General features: G+C 42.9%; 1 protein-coding gene across 3 annotated transcripts in view; it reads right to left on the reverse strand.

The window, feature by feature from the left end:
• Nucleotides 1-3,930: 3,930 nt before the first annotated feature.
• LOC119967538 (visinin-like protein 1) overlaps nt 3,931-23,562 on the reverse strand; it is a 157,009-nt gene continuing 137,377 nt past the window's right edge. For all 3 annotated transcript variants that reach the window (XM_038800223.1, XM_038800225.1, XM_038800224.1), the window contains exons 3-4: nt 7,206-7,421; nt 3,931-4,519 (exon numbers count right to left, since the gene is read on the reverse strand). In XM_038800223.1, coding sequence (XP_038656151.1) covers nt 4,322-4,519; nt 7,206-7,421 — 414 coding nt within the window. In that variant the 3' untranslated portion in view covers nt 3,931-4,321. The remainder of the gene's footprint in view (nt 4,520-7,205; nt 7,422-23,562) is intronic.

Below are 23,562 nucleotides of genomic sequence, written 5' to 3' on the forward strand. Positions count from 1 at the left end.
CCAGGTACCAGGAGAGCCAGGGTGCCACCTTGCTCTGTCCCTGACCATCCGGGGCCTCCAATGGCTGGGGAGACCCTCCCCAGATGCTCTTATGCCTGTCCATGTTTGCGTGGGCCAGTACTAAACAGCAAATTGGCGAGGTCTCCCAGCGGCCGCCGAGTCCCGGCTGCTGTAAGAATCCGGCAGGCAAATATTTAAACGGCTCATTTATGCAGTTTTGGGTCACGCTCACTGAGGGTGGGATCCAGATCGCGACGTCTCATGAAATTATGTTAAATCTTGCAGGACGTTTCGGGTATCGTAAATCTTGCGAGCGATCTCTCGTGATTCAACGGACTCGCCAAGTCAGGCGTGAGAAGGCCGCTGAATCGCGCACTATGACTGCACATGATGCAAGATTTGTATTTAAAGGATTGGATATTCAGATGGTTTAAATCTGAATAAATTAACAAGAAGAAATGACAAATCTGGTTTTCATGGTAAAGTATGTCCATGCCACTGTTTTATTTGTTTCACGTAGTAGCACAATTTCAATTTAACCGTTCTGGGTTTTGTTTTCTGCACAATTTCATTTAGAAGATATATTAATGATTTATGTATTGATTCATGACATTTATAAAAGCCATAACAAACATATAGGTACTGCACCGAACACTTTTACCAACATTTGTTTACATTGCGTACATAAAAGGGTAAGTAAGGTTTGGTAAGTTTTATTTATTATCCTTGGATAAATCATTGTCCTGTGGTTAAGTAAAAAAAGGTTTTGAATCCTTAAAGTGATTTTTTCCAATTGTGATATTTTTCCAATTTTGCACTGTCACCTGGCAGTCTTACCTGCTGAGCCCATAATCGCACATTTCTGTTGTGCGTTCCCATTGGATTAAAGGTGACTTGCTAATTTTAAAGCTATAAGTTTTGAGTATTTAGCTTTACATGGTCATATTCAAAGCTCTAAATTGCCTATCAATAAACAGTCTATTAAAGGGAAGTATATTCTAAAGTTGTCACCATAGTTCAAAATGAAATCATGTTTTTGCCTTAAACCTTTACTTAACTTGAATCAGAATTGTTATTAGGCAATCTGGAAACAGTTGTCTCGAACTCATCCTCATTGGGCTGAAATTCTTGCACAGTTTAGCCTTTTATGATACATTGCTGGGTCAATACATGCTAAATCAGCATTATACTGACTGCTCTGAATTTTCCACCAGTTTACTTAAATAATTATTCATAGCTGCCAAGTTAGCTTAACCGCTTGCCGGGAGCCAAACCAATGGAGCCACTGGACAATGCAACCAACAGCTCCAAATTAAAGGGATGTGCGCTTTAAAGGGACTGCCTTCATAGTGGGACAAATATTTATTTTGGTGTTTGTCACATTTCAAAATGAAGTTCAATATTTTTCAAGCGTCGTCATTACCAAGGGAAGAATAAAGGTCAGGCAGAAATGAAATGAAGAAAAGTTCAGTTACAAATAAGGTTCTGTGGACATAGTGGTACAGCACTTGATTCCCTATTAACAGATGTCTAACTGGGTGTGTCGTTTCATAATGTGAGTTTCCCAATTTCATACCATTCCCAGAGAACAGCAGTGTACTGATTTTTGCCAGCAGGTTTTAAGTGCGGTAGCACAGTGATTAGCACAGTTGCTTTTCAGCTCCAGGGTCCCAGGTTCAATTCCCGGCTTGGATCACTGTCTGTGGGGAGTTTGCACGTTCTCTCTGCGTGGGTTTTCTCCGGTTTCCTCCCACAGTCCAAAGATGTGTAGGTCAGGTGGATTGGCCATGCTAAATTGCCCTTAGTGTCCAAAAAGGTTGGGTGGGGTTACAGGGTTACGGGGATAGGACGGAAGGTGCTCTTTCCAAGGGCCGGTGCAGACTCGATGGGCCAAATGGCCTCCTTCTGCACTGTAAATAATTTGAACAAGCGATGGAGACATCATCTATCAAGAGTTTTACAAGGAAGCATGACCCAGCAGTACTGTGTATCCTGTGCATCGTCCAAAGACTCCATGCAGCCATAAGTTGTGCATTTTCACATGAACTCCTCATTTTTCAAGGGTCTAACCCCAGGACTGTGAATTCCCAGTTCAAACCAGTGAAAGAGTCTGGAAAGTACGCCTCCATTTAGAATTTATCCAGCACATTATTTGGTCTTATGTCACATATCAGTACAAATCCCCTGCTCCTGAAGGACTGCTGTCAAAATCTTCAGATAATACATACAGGGTACCTTGTAGCACAAGGTCCCTTCCCCCAGTATATATTTACGGCAATGGTGCATAGAAGCAGAATTTCAGTCCCCGAGTGACTCAACAACCACTTGCAGATATAAAGTTTCTTCAATGTAGTAAAATATCCCACAGTACTTGAGGGGATGTTCCAGCGAGCCATGCAATGGGATTTTAGGAAAGGTGGCCGAAGTGTGGAAAAAGAGATAGGTTGTAAAGGAGGATGGAGCAGTAGGAAGCAAGAAAGCTAGAGGAAGGGCTAACAGAGCTTCAGGCCTCAGCAGCGGAAGGCACTGCTGCCACTGATGGGGCAATTAAATTGAGGGATGAACAAGAGGCTAGCATTGGAGGAGTGCAAATATCTCAGAGAGTCGTGGGACCGGAGGAAATTACAGAGATAGGGAGGGGTGAGGCCATGGATTGAAATGAAAATAAGGATTAGAATTTTTAAATTTGAGACGTTGCTTAACTGGGGCCAATGTAAGCCATCAAGCACAGGCATGTTGGATGAACAAGACATGGTATGAGTAAGGACACACTACTGACCTGCTGCTTACAGAATTTATGGAGGGTAGAATGTGGGAGGTCAGTCAGGTGGAATGATCAAGCCTAGAGGTAACAAAGGCATGGATGAGAGTTTCTGCAGCAGATGAACTGAGGTAGAAGCAGAGTTGGTGATGTTACAGAGAGGGACATTTTAAATATAAATAATAACTTTGTTTTTTTACCTCAATAACAGTGTGAATGGAAACTCTCATTTGAACACTTCATGTATTGTGCAGGATATCACAATTGGTTATGGTAATTATTAAAAAGCCTAAAACAATAGGCACTGGGGTGTCTGAGATAATAAGTGCTGGATCTTTCTATTTTATAATATGTAATTATGGGACCCTTGTGTAGAGTATACTTCCCCAGTAAATTAGTTTAGCAATGCAAGGGAGAATGTTGGGAAACTGTATTGTTAATAATGAATCCAATTGTTTCCAAGTCAGTCACAAATGATGGTACAGTAGTCCTAGAATTGACATTAGATCACAAGCAAAATTGCTTAACTCGCACATATAAGTAGTAAACAAAACAAGGCCTTTATTTTGCTTGTTTCTCCCTTTTTAAAAACGATAGTGTGTTTTGTGTCTTAAAATTTACTAATACAGTTGGACATTTTCCTTCTCTTTGTAATGACATCGATCAAAATGCTTATAGGATTTCTATTACTGTAAATCTCAACTGCCGATAAGGTGCATGTGGAAAAGCGGTAAAAACAGTTTAAAAATTTGCTCTTATTTCCTTGTAGTTGGTGACAATTTGTAATGTGGAGTTGCTACTTTAGGTATTGCGGGAAAAATCTAAGCTAACATCAGAAACACTTACCAATGGTATTCTCAAATGTTTGCTGTTCCTACGAAATCTTCTTGCCTGTTGAAAAATTTCTTGAACGCCATGTTTGAGTAAGTTGCTAATTATAAATGCTGAATCCGTTCCCTGCTAAATATTGCTGCAGTTTTCTGAGGTATGTAGTCCTGTAACTTATGATTTTTCAGGGGTTCAAAGAATTGAGGGGAATAACTTAACTGGACACAAATACCATTCATTAATGTTAAGTAAGCGAGATCTGTGTAAAGCAGACTGTTTTCTGATCAGATAATCTGTCGCCAATATTTTCAAAAATTCATGTCTGAGATGTGCTACCATGGTTAGAGGAAAAAGAAATGATTTATTATAAACAGCTACTTTGACATGGGATTTCAGTTTCATTCCCAGTAAGTGAAACACATTGCAAGCTCCAGTGGAACATGAACAATAATAGCTTATTTTAATGCAACACGATACTGATGCACAGGCCTCCAAGGAATGAATTTAAGATGGTAATGAAATTGCGCACACTTCACTTTTGGCAGTTTTTATATTAATTTAAACTTTTTTTTTTTGCATATGACATTCTCATGCACACAAGTGTTTCAACACAAGAAGCAAGTCCATTTAAGGGTAGTCCAAGCACTTTGTTTTTGTGTGTGTGTGGATGTAGCTGCAAACTGAATGAAACATTTGAATTTTGTGCAGTCCATTATATGCATTATTGACGGCTCATTTCTGAATGTCACATTGCAGGAGTAACACAATCGAAGGATCACTCTTTGCTGCTTCTTTGAACTCATCCAATGTAATCTGGTCATCATTGTTCTTATCCATCTTACTGAAAATCTTGTCAACTCGCTGTTCTGGCGTCAAACCATCTTCATTCATTTTCATCATTATGACAGTTCCCACCATTTTATAAATAGCCTTCATGGGACACAAGAAAAACAATAATTGATATAATTTAAAGCGAAAATCAAAGAAAATCACATACTTTGCACTGTTTTGAACTCCGCGTTCCAACTACATGGAAACATTGTTTGAAGTGAATAGAACATAGCACCACAAGAATCATAGAATCTACAGTGCAGAAGGAGGCTATTCGGCCCATCTTCACTGGCCCTTGGAAAGAGCACCCTATTTAATCCCACACCTCCACCTGATCCCTGTAACCCAGTAACCCCCCCTAGCCTTTTTGGACTCGAGGGGTAATTTAGCATGGCCAATCCACCTAATCTGCACATCTGGAAACCAGAGCACCCGGAGGAAACCCACGCAGACATGGGGAGAATGTGCAGTCTCCGCACAGACAGTTACCCAAGCCGGGAATTGAACCTGGGACCCTAGAGCTGTGAAGCAACAGTGCTAATCACTGTGCTGCTGTGCCATCAAAGCAAATAGCATAGAGGCTCTTAAGAGAAGCTGGATAAGTACGAGGGAGAACAAAACAAAATGTTCTGCTGATAGGGTCAGATGATAAAGGATGGGAGGAGGTTCATGTGCAGCATAACCACCCCATCACTGTCCTGCTGAATTGAACAGCCTATTTCGGTGCAATAGGTTTGATGTTATTATATGCAATGAATCAGATTTCAACTCTTACTAGGTATTACGTGAATTTAAGAATAGAATAACATGCTGGAGAGAGAGTTATTAATGTTTAACACTTGATTTCTGACAACAAAAGTTGACTTATTTAAGAATTTCAACAGGATATTGAGATAGAATTGCATTGCATTATAGTTTCACACTATAATTCTATATAGAGCTTGCATAGTGGAGCATTTATTTCCTGTGACATATACTGGTGGGATTTAAGTTCACACCTGCTTTCCCTTCACACGTACGGTTCCCTTTCTGAAAGAGAAAAGGCTAAGTGGAAACCAGTCACTTTCCCACTGGGAGGGAGAGAAGATAGAGGATGAGTCACTCTCTTGCATCTCCCAGCAGGTGAATGTAGAATACCATTGGCCTAAATCATATGCTATTTGTCTCCAATAGCCTGTGTATAATTAGGGAAAAACAAAGAGGAATCTAATTGCTCGATGCTCTTAACGATGCTAATAATGAAGGTTTTATTTTCTATGAGGGGAATAATATACTTGTGTTTTCTCAATTGAACCTTTCTCGTGATGTATAAAGGCCAATTTTATTCATTCACCAAATGCCTGAGGCTTTACCCCAGCACCAATGCAAATCCACTAACTTCATGTCCATTTAAGCTACTGCTTGAAAATCACCCCAGAGTGTCAGTTAAAAGTAAACCTAGTGTGGAGGTATAATGCAAGGTCAATGGGCAAGTAATGATCTGGCATAGAAACACAGACTTTGCTAAAGGAAAAAAAAGGCTATGGTCTATCATGTTCACAATCCTGGGAGTCACAGGATACAATAATAGTAGAGTTGTTGACTAATCATAGCAATTGATCTCAATCAATTAGTTTCCTTTCATGCCCCCATCTCACCCAATTTTGGGCTCTGTCCAAATTCTACCCAAGGAGTCTGAGAGGTGATCTAGTGCTTTACAAGGTAATGGTAAAGGTACATTTGAAAAATTACTTCAAATAATTTTCAGAGAACAGCAAAAGGTGCTACAGGCAAATTTAAAACTGCGACCAGGTAGTTTCTCTTCATCCAAAGAATAATCGCCATATGAAGTGGAATTTAAAAATGGACTTGAATCATTTAAGAACTAATTGAAAGCTGTTGCCTACTAATTGGAAGACTTGACAGCTATTTTAGGCGAATAAACTATTATGGTGATGAATAGACTTCTTCATCTGTGAATATTTTGTGAAAAGTACAAGAAAAGGATACAACGCATCTTGAAACAAACTATTATCTCATTTTCCACTCGGGATTGAAAACGTCCAACGCATCTTTAAAGAATCAATTCTTAAAGGCTGGGCAAGCCAGATATTTATATGGATACGTTGTGACAGGGGAGACCAAAGTTACAGAAAATGAATAAAATCCAGGATTAATTTGCATTGGAATCAAATGGCTCACATTAGCCAGTTAATTGTCCTTAAATAGGTCACAACGGGTAGCTTTTTTGACCCATGCTCCTAATTCTATAACAGGACTGTTTTTTGATTTGAGGCTCTTGACGTGTAGGTTGTCGGCGGGAATCCTATTCTGTCAGGAGCTCTGTATGAACTGAAGGCACACTGTACATTCTTTTCTGATCAAATAGCTAGAAAATCATCCACAATACCTCACTGAATTTGCAGGGTATACAAGAGGGGGCAAGGCTCCCGAGCCAAAACTTTACCACAATAACAGTAGCTCAGACTTCATAAAGACATAGAAATATATTGTGATATCAATGCTGCCATTATTCTTGCCATGCGGTTGAAAGTGTTTATTTCTTCTTCCACTGTAGATTGATGAAGCAATCCATACTATAAACGGATCACGGGTGCCGTTTTCCTTTTTTTCAAAAATATTTTTTCTGAACACGAAAATATTGAAAAGTTATAATTTTTCTGTTCCTTGTGTTTAACATAGGTAGCTTTCTATTTAAATTGCAGGAAAAGGTGACCTCAGCTTGGCCTGTGACTGTAAAGGTTAATGGCTATTAAAGAGCAGAACTTAGCAACTATTTCCTTACCTCTATGATCTCCAACATTTCCACTCTTGTAATTTTACCATCACCATCTAAATCGTACATATTGAAGGCCCAATTTAACTTCTGTTCAAAGCTGCCTCTTGAAGTAATAGAGAGAGCACAAATAAACTCTCTGAAGTCGATCGTCCCATCACCGTTTTTATCAAAGGTTCTAAAGGCATGTTGGGCGAACTTGGATGCATCTCCATAAGGGAAAAACTGTAGAGAAAAAGAATGTATGCATTAAATAAAAAATTCAAACCAGGGGCACGATTCAGCGATCCCATAGTGCCTGGCGCAGATCTGGGCACAATGGGTGAATCACGCAAGAACCCCAAATTGGGAGCCGTGCCAAGCATTGGACTGATCACGAGTCACCCGACTCGCTCAGCCCAGTGCAATCTGGATCTCGCCCTCTCTGGGCGTGATCAAGATCTGCAGATTTAAATGGTCATTTAAGTGCCTAGACACCTGATTCGCACAGCGTCCAGGAATCAACGACCATGCCTGCTAGTCTGCGCCAGGGCGCCATTTAGTACTGGTCCACACAATGTGGACCAGGTGTGATGGCACCTTGGGGGTCTTTCAGGCCATTGGTGGTCTCTAGGCAACCGAGGACAGGGCAGAGTGGTACCCTGACACTCCCCCTGGCATCTGGGCAACTTGGCCCTGTCACTTCGGCACCCTGGCAATGCCAGGGACTGGGGCTGGGGGAAGGTGGCCTTGCCAAAGTTGGGGGGATGAGGTGGAGTTGATAAGGTGGGGGCTGAAAGTTGAGGGGGATGGGGGTGGGAAAAGATCGGGGCTCCCGATCAAAGTTTGCCTTGATCTGCGAGCAGCCCTTCCTTCTGGTGAGATCTGCTTGCCAGCAGGAAATCCCTCTAAAGTGCGGCCTGGCAGAAAGAAACTCCCCGAGGCCAAAAACAGGCAAATGCCGTTGGCTAGCAGGGTGTGTCTCAGCGCTGCAGCCATCAAGAAACACCCTACTAAACATGCCCAACTTAGTTTTAAGTCAGCTGAATCACACCCCAGAATTCTTCTCCATTTTTTATGCTCCATGTAGCATTTACAAGGATCAAATGCCCCTCATTTCAAAGGATCTTCAAACACATTTTGGTGACTCTTGGCAAGACGTAGGTTCTATTTGCATTATTTTTTCGGTTCCACAAAATTAAGTTTTAGAAATGCAAGTGAGTTAATTACTCTGAGCAGAATCATTCAGGGAGTATGTCCACACAGCCATTGGTCTGAAATCTCTCCACTGTTTTAATTTTTACTTCTAAGCAGAAAATTAAAAGTTCTGTACAAGAATCTACGGAAAAGAAATAGGATATCTAAGTGCAAGAGGGAACAGTTTTCTAGCTGTAAAGCGATGTGGTATAATCCTGAGTGGCATAATCCAGCCTTGTAAATGTACTGCACAAATGCAACTGGTTTCCATAATCTCTATGAAAGAGGGCCACCACGTTCAGATTATCAGTAACTTTCATGCTTAAATGTCATCTTGTAGAATCAGAAGGCAGTCAAATGAGCCATCATGCCTGCGCCGTTTCTTTGAATGAGCTCTTCAATTAGTCCAACTCCCCTGCTCTTCTTTCGCCCTGCCAAATTTTCCCCTTCAAGTATTTATTCAAGTCACGGCGAATAGCTATTATTGAATCTGCTTCCATGCCCTGGTCAGACAGGGCATTCCAGATCAGAACAACGCACTGTGTCATACAATTCTCCCCACCCCCTTGTCAACTCTAGTTCTTTTTCCAATTACCTTAACTCTATGTCCTTCAGTTGCCAACACATCTGCCACTTGTTACACCACCAAGTGCGCGGTCAATTCCAGTCCCACATGCCCAGAGTCACAACACAACTGAATAAACAATCATTTTTATAAAAATTCCTGAAATCTTTGACCCTTGGCTGCCAAATAATTACAGTGACCGATTGTAAGTTGAAACACAATTACTATTTTTTTTTTTAATAAACATTATTGAGGTAGTTTTTGGCTTTGTAAACAGTTACAGACATCAACAGAAAGAAAGCAAAAAAGTGCAAACATCCACGTACATTCAATACTTCAGTCGTAACATACTGTACAAGCCCGCTCCTCTCCCACCGGCACTACCCGCCATTTTATCCCTCCTACTCTACTCAACCCCCCCCCCTGTTGATGCTCACTCTCCCGCAAAGAAGTCAATAAATGGTTGCCACCTCCGGGCGAACCCCTGTACAGATCCCCTCATGGCGAACTTAATTTTTTCCATACCCAGGAAACTCGACATGTCCGCAAGCCACAACTCAGTCTTCGGGGGCTTTGAGTCCCTCCACGCCAATAGTATTCGTCGCCGGGCTATCAGGGAAGCAAAGGCCAAAACATCGGCCTCTTTCTCCCCCTGGACTCCTGGGTCTTCCGAAACCCCAAAAATTGCCACCCCTGGACCCATCGCCACCCTTGTTTTTAGCACCTGGGACATGACGCCTGCAAATCCCTCCCAGTACCCCCTAAGCTTAGGGCATGCCCAAAACATGTGAACGTGGTTCGCTGGTCCTCCCGCGCACCTAGCGCATTTGTCCTCTATCCCAAAGAACTTGCTCATCCGAGCCACCGTCATGTGGGCCCGGTGAACGACCTTAAATTGAATCAGCCCGAGCCTGGCACATGGCGCAGTCGAATTTACCCTACTCAGGGCCTCTGCCCACAGCCCGTCCACCATTTCCCCACCTAGCTCCTCCTCCCATTTAAGTTTCAGTTCCTCCGTCTGGGACCCTTCCTCCCTCATGAGCACCTTTGAAGAGGCCTAGCAGCCAGTTTCTGGAGAGGATTTGGCTGAATCTTCCATCTCAGCTTCCAGAACCAAAAGTAAAACTAAAATAGAACCTTGTGGCTTGTGAGAAACATTCTAGAGGAATAATATCCAATCACCACCTATTACCGGATGATGCACAGCCTTTTGGGACAATTCATTGGCCACTAGCCAAATCAATCAAATTGAGTCCCAGCCAATCTCTGTCATTGGTGCTGGTCCACAATTTAAATCAGCACAGCCTTTTGGATCCTTCCATTTGAATTAAAGGCACAGGCCATTGCTTGCTCCTGCTGGAAATAAAATGGCAGGCTGTCATAAAGACACATGTCCATAAATCATCCATGGATCAAAAAATGTAACGGCAAAAATAAAAGGGGTAAATGGGGAACAGATAGTAAATACACAAGCAGCAGGAAGGACCCATACATACTGGAAATTCCTTATTTGTTCTTTTGAAAACATTTCATGATTGTGACACATGATTATAAACTTTATCTGCTCGAAAGAAAACAATTCTAGTTGCTCTAGTCCCTCCATATAACTGAAGTATTTCATCCCTGCTTTTGATCTGGTAAATCTCTTCTACACCCTCCCCGAGGCTTTGAAATCCTTCCTAAAGTGTGGTTCCCAGAATTGGCCACAAAACTCTAACTGAGGTTCTGGCCATATTTAACTACTTCTTTTGTACCCTCTGGGTGAAATTTTGCACTCTAACCAGAGTCCTGGCTGAGATGAGAAAAGCGACACCTAGCTCTCCAGCTGCAAAGCCAGGATTTCTCTTCTGATTCTCAAGCACTCTGTGCACAAGAAATCTGGAGGTGTGATTTTCACTGTCACGCTGGAGGGCCAAGGCCTGATAGAGCCCGCAACACTAGTTCCAGAGGAATTGGGGTACTTTTTCAAAGGGCCCTCGATCGATGCTGAAAAGAATACTCCTCTCCCCACCCCCATGGATATGTGGATCCCCCCTGCTGCCTCAGATAAGGGAAGCCGCACCCCCTCCACAAACACCATGGTAACCCCACCTCACCACGGATAGGGGGAACTCCTCCCCACATTTAGGGGAGCTACAATGGCGTGTTCTCCTTGAGGGTTTGCCTGCCAGGTTGACACTACCATGGTGGCACTGCTAAGTTGGCACTACAAGGTGGCATATCCCTTTTCCCCCCTCGGGCCATACTTACCCTTGCGCACTTGCGTGTTTCTCTCACCTGCTTTGTGTTTTGCTAAAGCAGTTGTAAATTGGGGGTGGGGGAGGAAATTCTTAAATGTGGGGGGAACATATGGCAGAGAAGCCCTTTCATTATATTTATATCTTTATACTATCTTCCGATCAGGTTCTCACTCAGTTATGTCACCAGCGAGGGGCGGGGAAAAGCAGAGACCGAGATCTTCCTGTTAAGATTCTTGTTTCAGCGGTCTCTTGAGATTTTCTGCCAGCATCACCATTTTAACCTGACCTATGCATATATTTATAAAGTCAAGGATCCCTTATACCTTATCAACAAGACTGCTAAATGTGATCTGCCTATTTCAATTCTTTTAAGTACACCCCCCCAATACCTCTGCTCCTGCATCCTGTTTATAATTATACCATTTAATTTTGTTTGTCTTTTCCCATTCCTCCTAGCAAAATTTATTACTTCATCTGCATTAAATTTCATCTGCCATTTCACCATTATGTCGATGTCCATTTGGAATCAACTACTATATGCACTGGAACGGCGTTGGAACATCATCGGAAAGCCCTCCCCGATGCTCCGCCCCTGATGGGCCGAGTTCTCGGCCGCCCGGTTGACATCTGGTCTGGGGGGTCGGGACACGGCGTGGCGTCCATGGACTACGTCCAGTGCCGCCACATTCGGATTGGAGCTGGCTGGGGGGGCATCCGCGAGGGCTGGGTGGACTGGTGGGGAGTGGGCAGGGGGTGCCCACAGGGTTATCCTGTGGGGCAGTATTTGGCAGGTCGGCTCCGCGTACGGCTGGCACTGCAAGTCGTCGTCGTGCACGTACGCGGCCATGGACCCGGCCATTCTCAGGCTGCTTTTGGCGTGAGAGCCGGGAATTTTACCTGGCCCCGCTGCTAGCCCCTCACCTGTCCCAGGATCATAAAGCACCATAGTTCCCACGCTGGCGTTGGCACTTTGCCGCTAAATTGGAGAATCCAGCCCTCTGACTTTGATTCTCTGTCCTTCACGCCAGTGCGATTCTCCGGTCCTGCTGCAGTGAATAGAGATTTTTCTCCGTCCTCCGTGACAGCGGTAGCAAGCTGGACTCGCAACGGATCATCCCAGACTCTGTTTTTGACCCCTCAGACACATGGATTAATAAAAGAACCTCCTGAGGATGCAAATTCTCAAGTTGTAAAACTGCAGTCATGAAGTGATCAGAACGATGGCAGAACTATTCACTTTTTCCAACATCTCTCCCACATGGTAATGTTCTCAAATTGTAACTTTCACATTTCTTCAAAACTTCTGTTTGCACCTCCATATTCACAGCAACATTACACTCCCACATGTCAGTTCAAACCTCTGCCTCATGGCAGCACCTGTGAACTGAAGTAGATGTTCAGCACAAACTCCCTTGAATAATACAGATAAACCCGGTAGTTTAAAGATCAGGACAAGTATAATATGGATAAGATATGCATTCTATTTTTGCCTCATCTAGGAACTTAGACTGAAGAAACATGTTTTGCTGTGATCATTATAAGCTGGTTTTCTTTAATTTAGAATTATGATTCTTAAAAAAATTGTTTTAACAAATGCAGTTTTTCTGTGATGCTAAATCAAATTGTTTGGCAGAAGATATTGAGGCAGAATTCCAGAAATGCTGTTCATTATATACCAGAAATTGTTAGATTTATATGGCACTCACTATTAATTCATAAAGAAACACTGCAATTTCCAGAATGGGAGAGTTACAGGCGAGTTCTGATCCTTCACAAACAGGTGGGCAATGTGTGCCACTCAGCTATTATTTGCAAAATCCATTTGAGGCAGATATTGATGATCATAGATAGCAAGTAATCCATTCATTCATGTGTTTTCTACCTCAAGGCAGGTCATTGTCTACTGATGTTTCATCCTGAGCCATTTTGATGGCAGTTTTTGTCAGTGGTGGTTTGCCATTGCCTTCCATTCAGGACAAGGAGATTCCAAATCTACCTCCATTGGGGCAGGAACTGAACCCAAAGTGTTAGCACTATTCTGAACCACATGCTAGTCAGCTAGCCAACTGAGCAGCCCTGTGAATTTAGCAGGAATCATTCTGATTAATGTCCTAAATGTAGCAATTTGATGAAAAAGGGACCTTTATCAGCCTTGACTTTGGACAACATAGGTTGAAAGTAGACACCATCTTAAAATGAGGAAATGCACTTTTGAATGTCTGATATATTCCTGAGAATGGAATTGGTCACCTGCCCTCAACCGCTTTTGGTAAAATTGGAAGTTCAAAGTGGGTTAGGTTCCCGTCAAACTGTTTTTCCATTTTAACCTCCCACCCAATTCGAAATCATTGTATTTGGGAAACCCCCGCCCCCTCCAATTCTTCTGGACTCCAATTGTGTAAATACCAATTATTTTCAATAAAATCTTATTTTTCTCTCATCAATAATGGAAACATACTATTGGCAAAATGTTTCGAATTTGTCTGCAGCAAGAAATGACTTGAACATTATTGGGTCACAGATGTAAAAAAGAAAGAGAAAGTGAAAATTAGCAAAATATGCATTTCAGAGTCTGCAGGGAAAACAAATGGTCATTTTGAGGCTATTATCATCCCCATTAACACCAAAGAAAGGAAATTAAAATTGACCTCAATGCTCCTTATGGCTTCTGTTCTATTTCAGACCATTTGTTCTCAAGTGCTTGAGCAGTGACTTCAATTATGTAAAGGCATATTATCCTTAAAAACTAAAACTTTCTTCAAAAATCCACCAATTGTGAGTAATGTAGTTGCAGCAAGCAGTCAGAATCCATTTTAAGAACACTCGCTCGATTTTCTATCATTAGATTGCAGAATGAGAAAATGAAGAGGTTGAATTATAAAAAATTGAGCACAGTCTCTTGGATCACAAAGGGCTGGATTTCACAGGGTGCCACAGTCTCCAATGCCCTAATTACAATAAGGGGCGGAATTCCCCGACCCCCCGGGGGGGCGGAGAATCGACCGGGGCTGGCATCAATCCCGTCCCCGCCGTGTCCCGAATTCTCTGCCCCCCCCGAGATTCGGCGGGGTGGGAATCGCGGCGCGCCATTCGGCGGGCCCCCGCGGCGATTCTCCGGCCCGCGATGGGCCGAAGTCCTGCCGCTGATAGGCCATTCCTGCCGCCATGGTTTAAACCACCTCTGGTACTGCCGGGATTGGCGGCGCGGGTGGGCTCCGGGATCATGGGGGGGGGGGGGCGCGGGGCGATCTGACCCCGGGGGGTGCCCCCATGGTGGCCTGGCCTGCGATCGGGGCTCACCGATCGGCGGGCGGGGCTGTGCCGTGGGGGCACTCGTTTTCTTCCACCCGGGGAAGAGACCCCCTCCCCTGCGCATGCGCCGGTATGACATCAGCAGCCGTGACGCTCCGGCGCATGTGCGGACTTCTGCCGGCTGGCGAAGGCCTTTTGGCCCCGGCTGGCAGGGCGCCAAAGGCCGTTCGCGCCAGCCAGCGGAGCGGGAACCACTCCGGCGCGGGCCTAGCCCCTAAAGGTGCGGAGAATCCGCATCTTTTGGGGAGACCCAACGCCGGAGTGGTTCACGCCACTCCGTCCCGCCGGGACCCCCCGCCCTACCGGGTAGGGAAGAATCCCGGCCAAGGAGAGTGGGGGAACCTGCCTATGATCCCAATGGCTGGCCCACAGCAATTTAACACTGGAAGCCACATCAATGGCTTCCCACAAGATGTGGGCCTTTCCCTGCCAGAGGTAATACGCTGGCAGGGCAAGATGAGGCTATTAAATAGTAATTAATGGCCACAAAAAGGCTTCAATATACTCAAAGGTGGGTGGGCCATGAGAAGACTAACCCCTGGATTTTAAGTGTCCGCACCTTTAAACCTGCCAGCTGGTGAGCATAAATTCAAGCCCAAAAAGATGAGAAATTAGACTGTGGTGAAAAAAAGCTAATTGGAGGCATGGGCTGGATTTTAATTTACCCAGGCGGTGAGTTGGGTGAGTTTCCAGGGGGGCAGGAAGCATGGTGAGCTCTGAATTCATAGATTCCCTTCACATTATGGAGTTTCAACTCCCCACACTGTGCGTGATGTTACCCACAGCTTCCCTGCCAGCCTAACTGACAGGCTTCACTTCCAGTTAGAGAGCAACTCAGAAAAGGCCTCAAGATCAGGTAAGTCTGTATGCTGTGGACTGGTGTGGACAGCATAGGTTCAATTCCCGTACTGGCTGAGATTATTCGTGAAGGCCCCGTCTTCTCAACCTCGCCTCTCACCTGAGGTGTGGTGATCCTCAGGTTAAATCAGCACCAGTCAGCTCTCTCCCTCAAAGGGGACTATGGACACATTACTTAGTTACCACATTCCCAAGGCTCAGGGATACCTAGATCTTCAGAGTTACATTCAAAATGATGCATAAAAATTGTGTCTGAAGCTTCATTGTAGTACTTAAGGTGCCAATCGGTGTTGGAGTGAGTTGGTTGCCTGCCCCCTGTAAGAGTCCTTCCTATTTATTTCCTTTGTTCCCATAATAGTAGAAGAGTGCTTGCCAGGAGTGTGTTCCAAGATTTTGTATTTTGCAGAGAAGAAACTAAACTTGTCTACGCCGAGTGAACCTTGGGAACCGGTTTTCATTGAATCATAGAATCCCTACAGTGCAGAAGGAGGCCATTTGGCCCATCAAGTCTACACTGACCCTCTGAAAGAGCACCCTACCTATGAAAATTGGGAAAGGCGATCATCTTTCTTATGTGAACGTCAGGCAAAGAAAAATAAAATATTCAATAAGACATGGTCCTTCTTGAGCCCTGGATGATGAACTGTGATGTTCCAAGAACAGGATTTCCTTGGAGGCTGTGGTGGCCTGCCATTTAGTGTAATGCACATACTGTGCGTAACCTGCACTGATATGGATGCCATCTGAGCATGTTCATAAGCCAAATGCTGACAGTGCTGGTGGCATTCTCAGTTTCCAGGAAATTACATGTTTTGCATAATCCCAAAGAATAAGACTTCGATCCACAGGTTCAAAAGGTTTTAAAATCAGTGCGCTAACATACTTGAACCTATACTGCATTCTTTGAGACATTTTCAGAGTTAACACCTGTTCTAAAATAACAGTTAGAACATTTGAGTCAACGCGTTAATATTGCCTCTAAGATAACATGCTAGTTGAAACTTTTACACCTTGCATTAGTCAATTCTGACAACATTCCACAGATGGCAAGCCTTGAATCACGCTAACACAGGAACCATTGTATTCTGCAAAACACTGATTGTTAAAGTCTTCAGTATTATTTAATATAAAAATTATTTTGCTGTACATCTTTATAAAGATGTTAATTGATTTTCTGGGAATTCAAGAGCATGTCAAAACACAATGGGAACAGAAATCTTGTGACCTTTCATTTTACTTGAGCCACACTCATTTTGTATTCACTCATTCCATAATCAAAGCAAAATGAAATAACCTGTAAGCTCCCTTTTCACTGTCAAGGTCTTGACCATATTCCTCTCAATCTTTTTCTCAGCTATGAAATCAAATTCAGTTAATTGTGCTTGTCATCATAGAATGGACAATGATGTCTCGAATTATTCCTGCGACTCTTAAATGCTTTCTATACATCTGTAGTTTCTCAGAACAATAGGCGGGTTTTCCTGGCCCCAGTGTGGTGGGCTTTGGGGCCGTGCAAGGTGGGAAATTAGGACGCAGCTATATCAGAATGGATCCCCGACGCATTCCTATCGCCAGGAAAGCTTTCAGAGGCCAGTCAGAACGTGGATCAATTTCCCACGGAATGGAGACAGGCAACCAATTTAACTAATTAAGGCAGGGTCCCATTTCCCAAAGAGTGGACCATCGACAGTAAAGGTTGCATCAGTGGCGTAAACACTGTCGCCAAAGGGTTTCCTGTCTGTTCTGAGGGGCCACTTGCCTGGACTCTCTCAATTTCTTGTTATTTTGAAATATCCCTCTTGAGGGCGTTGTTGGAGCTTGAGAGTTTTTGGCCCTGTAATTACTGCCAGCAGTATTGGGAGCCGTAAGGACAAAGAGCATGTCATAGTATGCCTCGCACAAATCATTCCAACAATTTTCTTTTGACTTTCGGGTCAAGGAGCAAGATTTCATTGTCAAAATTGCCAGAGGGTTATATCGGAAAAGGAGTAGGCCCTTGAGCCTGTCTTGGTATTCAATGAGATCATGGCTGATCTGTGACCTAACTCCATACTCCTGCCTTTGGCCCATATCCCTCAATATCTTTGCTAAACAAAAATCTATCTATCTCAAATTTAGAATTAACAACCGATTTGGCTTCAACTGCTGTTGGTGGGAGAGAGTTCCAAACCTCTACCACCCTTTGAGCGAAGAAGATTTCCCTAATACTTCTCCAGAACGATCTAGCCCTAATTTTTAGACTATTCCCCTGAGTTTTAGAATCTCCAACCAGTGGAAATAGTTTATCTTCATCTACCCTGTCTTTTTGTGTTAATATTTCAAATACTTCGATCAGATCACCCTTAACCTTCTAAATTCTAGAAACAACAGGTCTAATTTGAGTATTCTCTCTTCATAACTCAACCCCAATAATCCAGGTATCATTTTTATAAACCCACATTGCACTCCCTCTAAGGCCAAAATTCCTGAGGTGTGGTGCCCAGAACTGCTCACAGTACTCCAAGTGAGGTCCAACCAGGGTTTTGTATAGTTGCAGCATAACCTTTGTGTCTTTATATTCCAATCCTCCAGATATAAAAGCTAACATTTCATTAGCCTTTTAAATTACTTTCCGCACTTGTTCCTGGCATTTTAGGGACCTATGCACATGCACCCAAAGTCCCTTTGAACATCTACTGTATTTAATCTCTTTCCGTTTAAAAAGTACTCTGCTCCTTCTTTTCTTGGTCCAAAATAGATACTCTTACATTAAATTCCATCTGCCATAATTTTGCCCATTCACTTACTATATCAATATGTCAATATCTCCTTGCAAGGGCAGCATGGTGGTGCAGTGGTAGCATTACAGTCTCATGGCGCTGAGGTCCCAGGTATGATCCCGGCTCTGGGTCACTGTCCATGTGGAGTTTGCACATTCTCCCCGTGTTTGCGTGGGTTTCGCCCCCACAACCCAAAGATGTGCAAAGTAGGCGGAATGAACACGTTAAATTGCCCCTTAATTGGAAAAAATGAATTATGTACTAAGTTTTAAATAAAAATATCCTTGCAATTTTATACTATCATCTAGGCTGTCGACAATACCACCTAACTTTGTATCATCCACCAATTTGGATATATGACCTTCTATGCCATCATCCAAGTCATTAATGTATAGTGTGAATAATTTAGGCCCCATCACAGATACCAGTGGTACATCGCTTGTCACCTCCTGCCGATTAGAGTAGTTACCTATTATCCCCACTGTCTGTGGCCAGCGACTCAACCGGTTGCCTACCCATGTGAATAATTTGCCCTCAACTCTGTGGGCTTCCACTTTAGTTAACAGTCTCTTGTGTGAACTTTATCAGTGCCTTCTGGAAATCCATATAAATGACATCCATAGACATACCCCTGTCCACCACCTTACTCAGCTCTTCAAAATATTCAATAAGATTATTTAGGCATGACCTTCTCTTCACATATCCATGCTGACTCTCTCTGATCGACTGAAATTTTGCAAGATGTTCAGTTACCCCATTCCTGAGTATAGACTCCAGTAATTTCCCCACCATAGATGTTAGACTAACAAGTCTGTAATTCTCTGGTTTACCCCTTTCACCCTTCTTACATGGCTGTTTTATTTGTGAAGCGGAGTCTTTTCCTCTCGGGTATATACTTGCTCGGTATCTCTTTAAATATTCTCCACTGATCTTCAGTTGTTTTACCCATGAACAGATCTTCCCAGTTTACCGTGGACAGTCTGTCTCATCCTGTTAAAGTCAGTCTTACGCAAGATTGAAATTCTAGTATCTGAAACGTGCTTTCCATTTTCAAACACTACTACGCTGAATTCAATCTTGTTGTGATCACTATTTGAAAAATGTTTGTGCACAGTTAGGTTACTAAAGTTGATGGGGTAGGTGGTTCCAGAGATAGGGGCAAGGCCATAAAAGCATGAAGATTTTAAATTGGAGGCATTTGGGGGACTGAGGGGCAATGTAGGTCAGCAAACAGTGATGGAGTGGGTGTGAGATAGGATATGGGAGCAAATGTTTAGATAAAATGGAAATTAAGGTGAAGCAGAAGGTGGGCCGAGGCAGGAGCAGAGACATTGACAGGATTCTCTATCCCGCTAGAGCCGTTTTCTGGTGGGGCATGCCCCCGCCAGCAGCGGGATGCTCCCTCCCGGCGACGGCCAATGGGGTTTCCCATTGTGGCCACCCCACATCGTCGGGAAATCCATGGGCGTGAATGCACTACCAGCAAAGCTGAGGATCCCGCCAATGGAGAATCCCGCCCAGGCAACATTGCATTATGTGGAAAAAGGTGATCGTTGTTGATGGGGAAGGTATGAAACGAGATTTAACTCGGGATCAAGCAAGGATGCTGAAGTTACAAATCTAACTTAACCACGATATTGTTAAGTGAACATTAGGCAGCCCTCTGGTGAGAATAAGCAATGACATGTTTCATGGATTCCCTTGTTATTTGTTGTTGGACCATTCTAGAGGTTTCACAAATAAATGCAGTTAGTTATTACCACAGCATTGAAATGTTTATTCAAACAAAATAATGACATGAATAATGACTCAGGAAACTACCTTTTGTGCATTTTTAAGGTTCGACATATATATGAGTTGCTTTTGTGTTTATTTTTCTTGAGACTTATGTAGTTAAAAAATGACAAACTCAAATGAACTAGTCCAATGACTTGTGAACTCGACAACATTAAAACTGAACCTGGGAAGTTAATATCCTGTTATTAGATTCAGAGTATCCACTGTTAATCTTACTTGAAAGTATCTGCAATGTTAAGGAACCAGCAAGTATTTGGGCTTGCAGATAACTACACACGTGGGGATTTTTATTATCATTCTCATGTTCAGATCACCCAGCTCTCCTGTGTGTTACTGGAAGAATGCTTCGGTTATCATTTCTCTTCTTGCAAGAAGAAGCTGCTGAAAGGCTTTCCTTAATGCTTTTTAGCCAGTAATCAGCTTCATTCTTAGAGATGATTATCTTCACCATATAATTCTCAGGCATGAAAGTGATACCTATTTACATGCATAATGTTAACTGAACACTAGATGGTGCCTGAAATGAGTGAGCACAAGAGTTTTGCTCAAATTCTGCTTTTTTTCACTGTAAGCCACCTGCAAACAGTGTTTCCATCACAAAATGCTGTAGAATTTTAAACATCTATTGCACTCAATGCCAGTTGAATTTCCATGATTTTTTCCGTTAAGTGAGAAACAAGCCCTACCCCAGGGTGAACTAATCACCTTGGGAATTTCTGGCAATTTGCTTGTTTGCAGTTCCATGGGCGAGCTCGAGAAGTGATGCCGGATGTTTTGTTTACAAGGACACAAATACTTTAAAACGTTTAGAATGTGATTTTTAAAAATTCAGAGGAATTGACTGCTGTACACCAATATAATTCAAAATTAATTTGTATATTTTTTCCTAAAGGCCATTTATCATCCGGCTATTGTAATGGTGGATTGACATTGATTAAAAAGGCTTATTTTTTGTAATACGCTGCTGTATTAATTAAACTTTACCAAGCTACCCATTCTTAATAACATCTCGGAGTATCTTTTAAAGCAAACTTTCTAAAAAACTGTTTTAGAACACTGCACGCTGCACAATTAGTGAAAACGCAGTTGGAAAAGCTTTTAAAAGCAGGCACAGCTTTGGGTGCAATTTGTGGTGGAATTGTTGATTGCACTCAAAGCGGAAACTGGACCCCAATATACAGCAATTACACTTCTCTTCTATTTGGTATTCATTCACAGAAAATTCGAGGAAGATCTGACAGGTCTAAAGCAGGTAGTTATTACCATGCCGACTCAAATGTTTATTCAGACAAATAACAAGCATCATCAACCTCCATGTGACACCTGGCCCCATGTCTTCGAATGATATCAGAATATCGATGAGCAAGAGGAGGGGTGTAAGGACACACCCCTATAGAAGTTCTAGAGATAATAGTGAGGGAATAGGAAAAGAAGCTTTCGCTAGAGATGCTCTGGTTTTGACCGAATAATTAAAAGTTCAACTAAATGAGGGCTATACCATTGAGCTCAATAATAGAAGAAAGGGGCAGGGGTTGACAGTGACAAAGGTGCAGAAAGGGTGGGAAGGGACAATCCACCATGTGCAAACGATATCACACTGCATGGCTACATTTTCTGAGAACTTTGTACAAGACCTTTCTTGCCAGACTTCAAGCAGGAGCACTCATAACACCAACGTTTATGAATACAGTGTAGACATTCTGCTTGTTAAGAGATACAGTCCAAGACTGTACATCTGATTTCAGATGTGAAACTGTCATGATGGTAAAGGAAACTCAGGTTAACATAAGGAATATAAACACTGAAATGGCTTTTATTGAGAAGGCAGGAAGCTTATTTTTGGGGCGGGTGCATGGCTATCCTATTACTGTGTTGTAATGTCAACTGGCAATGAAGATGTGATGCGACAATAAATTTCCATGTTCAAAATACTTGTGCATTTTGGATTTCCTGCTAAATGGCTCCCATTAGATGGCATTGCTCATTAGCCAGGCATGTCTATAGGACCTCTAACAAAGAGAAATGTCCCAAGGCACTTTGAGAATTACGCAAACAATTTTACTTGATGAATTAGTAATCATGTGCATAGAATCATAGAATTTACAATGCTGAAGAAGGCCCTTGCGGCCCATCGAGTCTGCACCGGCCTTTGGAAAGGGCACCCTTATTAAGCCCACAGCTCCACCCTATCCCCATAACCAAGTAACCCCACCTAAACTTTTTTGAACACTAAGGGTAATTTAGCATAGCCAATCCACCTAACCTGCACATCTTTGTTCTGTGGGAGGAAACCGGACACGCAAACACGGGGAGAACGTGCAGTCTCCGCACAGTGATTCAAGCCGGGAATCGAACCTGGGACCCTGGAGCTGTGAAGCAACTGTGCTAACCTCTGTGCAACCATACAGTGGAACATGCATTGGGAAAATGACAAGAATTTCATGGAAAATATAGAGGAAGTGTTCAGTGAAAGTTCCATGCGAAGCAATGTATTATTTAGATGCATGCATTCCATTAATAACGACAATAAATTCACAATTGATATTAAGAGTAATTTAGTGCCAGTGTAAACCTGGGCACATGGCCTGAAATAATAATAACCTTTATTATTGTCACAAGTAGGCTTACATTAACACTGCAATGAAGTTACTGTGAAAGGTCCCTCGTCACCACACTACTGTTCGGGTACACTGAGGGAGAATTCAGAATGTCCAATTCACCTAACAAGCACGGCTTTCGGGACTTGTGGGAGGAAACTGGAGTACCTGGAGGAAACCCACGCAGACAGGGGAGAACGTGCAGACTCTGCACAGACAATGCCCAAAGCGGGAATTGAACTCGGGACACTGGCGCTGTGAAGCAACAGTGCTAACTATGAACTGAATTATGAAACAGTGTAAAATGGGGCAACCATATGTCTGTTTTCCATAGGAGCTAACATGTCCCCAGGCAAACAATGTGCCTGAAAGAATTCATGAATCAGAAAACATATTCCTGAATGAATACTCTTAACTGCTAGATCAGGAGCCGCGTTATCCAAAGTTGCAGGTTGGTCAATATAGTAGGTGACACAGCTTCAGATTGATGGAATGTATGTCAATCACCTGCTTTAAAACAGAAGGGTGGGCTTTTGTAGTGTTCAATGGTTGCAGTGTGCTCGCTCCCCTCCTCCTCACCGAATCCCTCGATGGCAAATAGTTTTCCTGTGAAACTTGGTTGAACAGAAAACAGTGCTGAAGAAAAAATATATGAGTACTAGTTGCTGTGGATAATGACTAATCCAGGCGGTGTGGATGAATCAAGGAGCCAAATCACAGTACACGCCATGGTTTTAGATGAAGTGGGCGAGTGTCGAACTATCTGTCCCTGGATTTTGTTTTGAAAATATGGTCTCTCTTGTGTAAAAGAGTTCCAAAGCTTGAATGTAAGTGTTTTTGGGTATAACTAAATTACATTTTAAATTTTGTGCTGATTCAGCTGATTCTGACCAGATCATGCTGATAATTCTGGCATAATGAAGTTCAAAGAGTTGAACATTATCCTCAGATACTGAAGCAGTCCATACCTGCATGCTGCATGCAGTATAAGCCCTGGACAACATCCAAACTTGGACTGATTAACGGCAAAGAATATTCATGCTACATAAGTGCCAAGCAATG

The sequence above is a fragment of the Scyliorhinus canicula genome, chromosome 6 (assembly GCF_902713615.1).
Source record: "Scyliorhinus canicula chromosome 6, sScyCan1.1, whole genome shotgun sequence".
In the NCBI taxonomy this organism is placed as follows: Eukaryota; Metazoa; Chordata; class Chondrichthyes; order Carcharhiniformes; family Scyliorhinidae; genus Scyliorhinus; species Scyliorhinus canicula.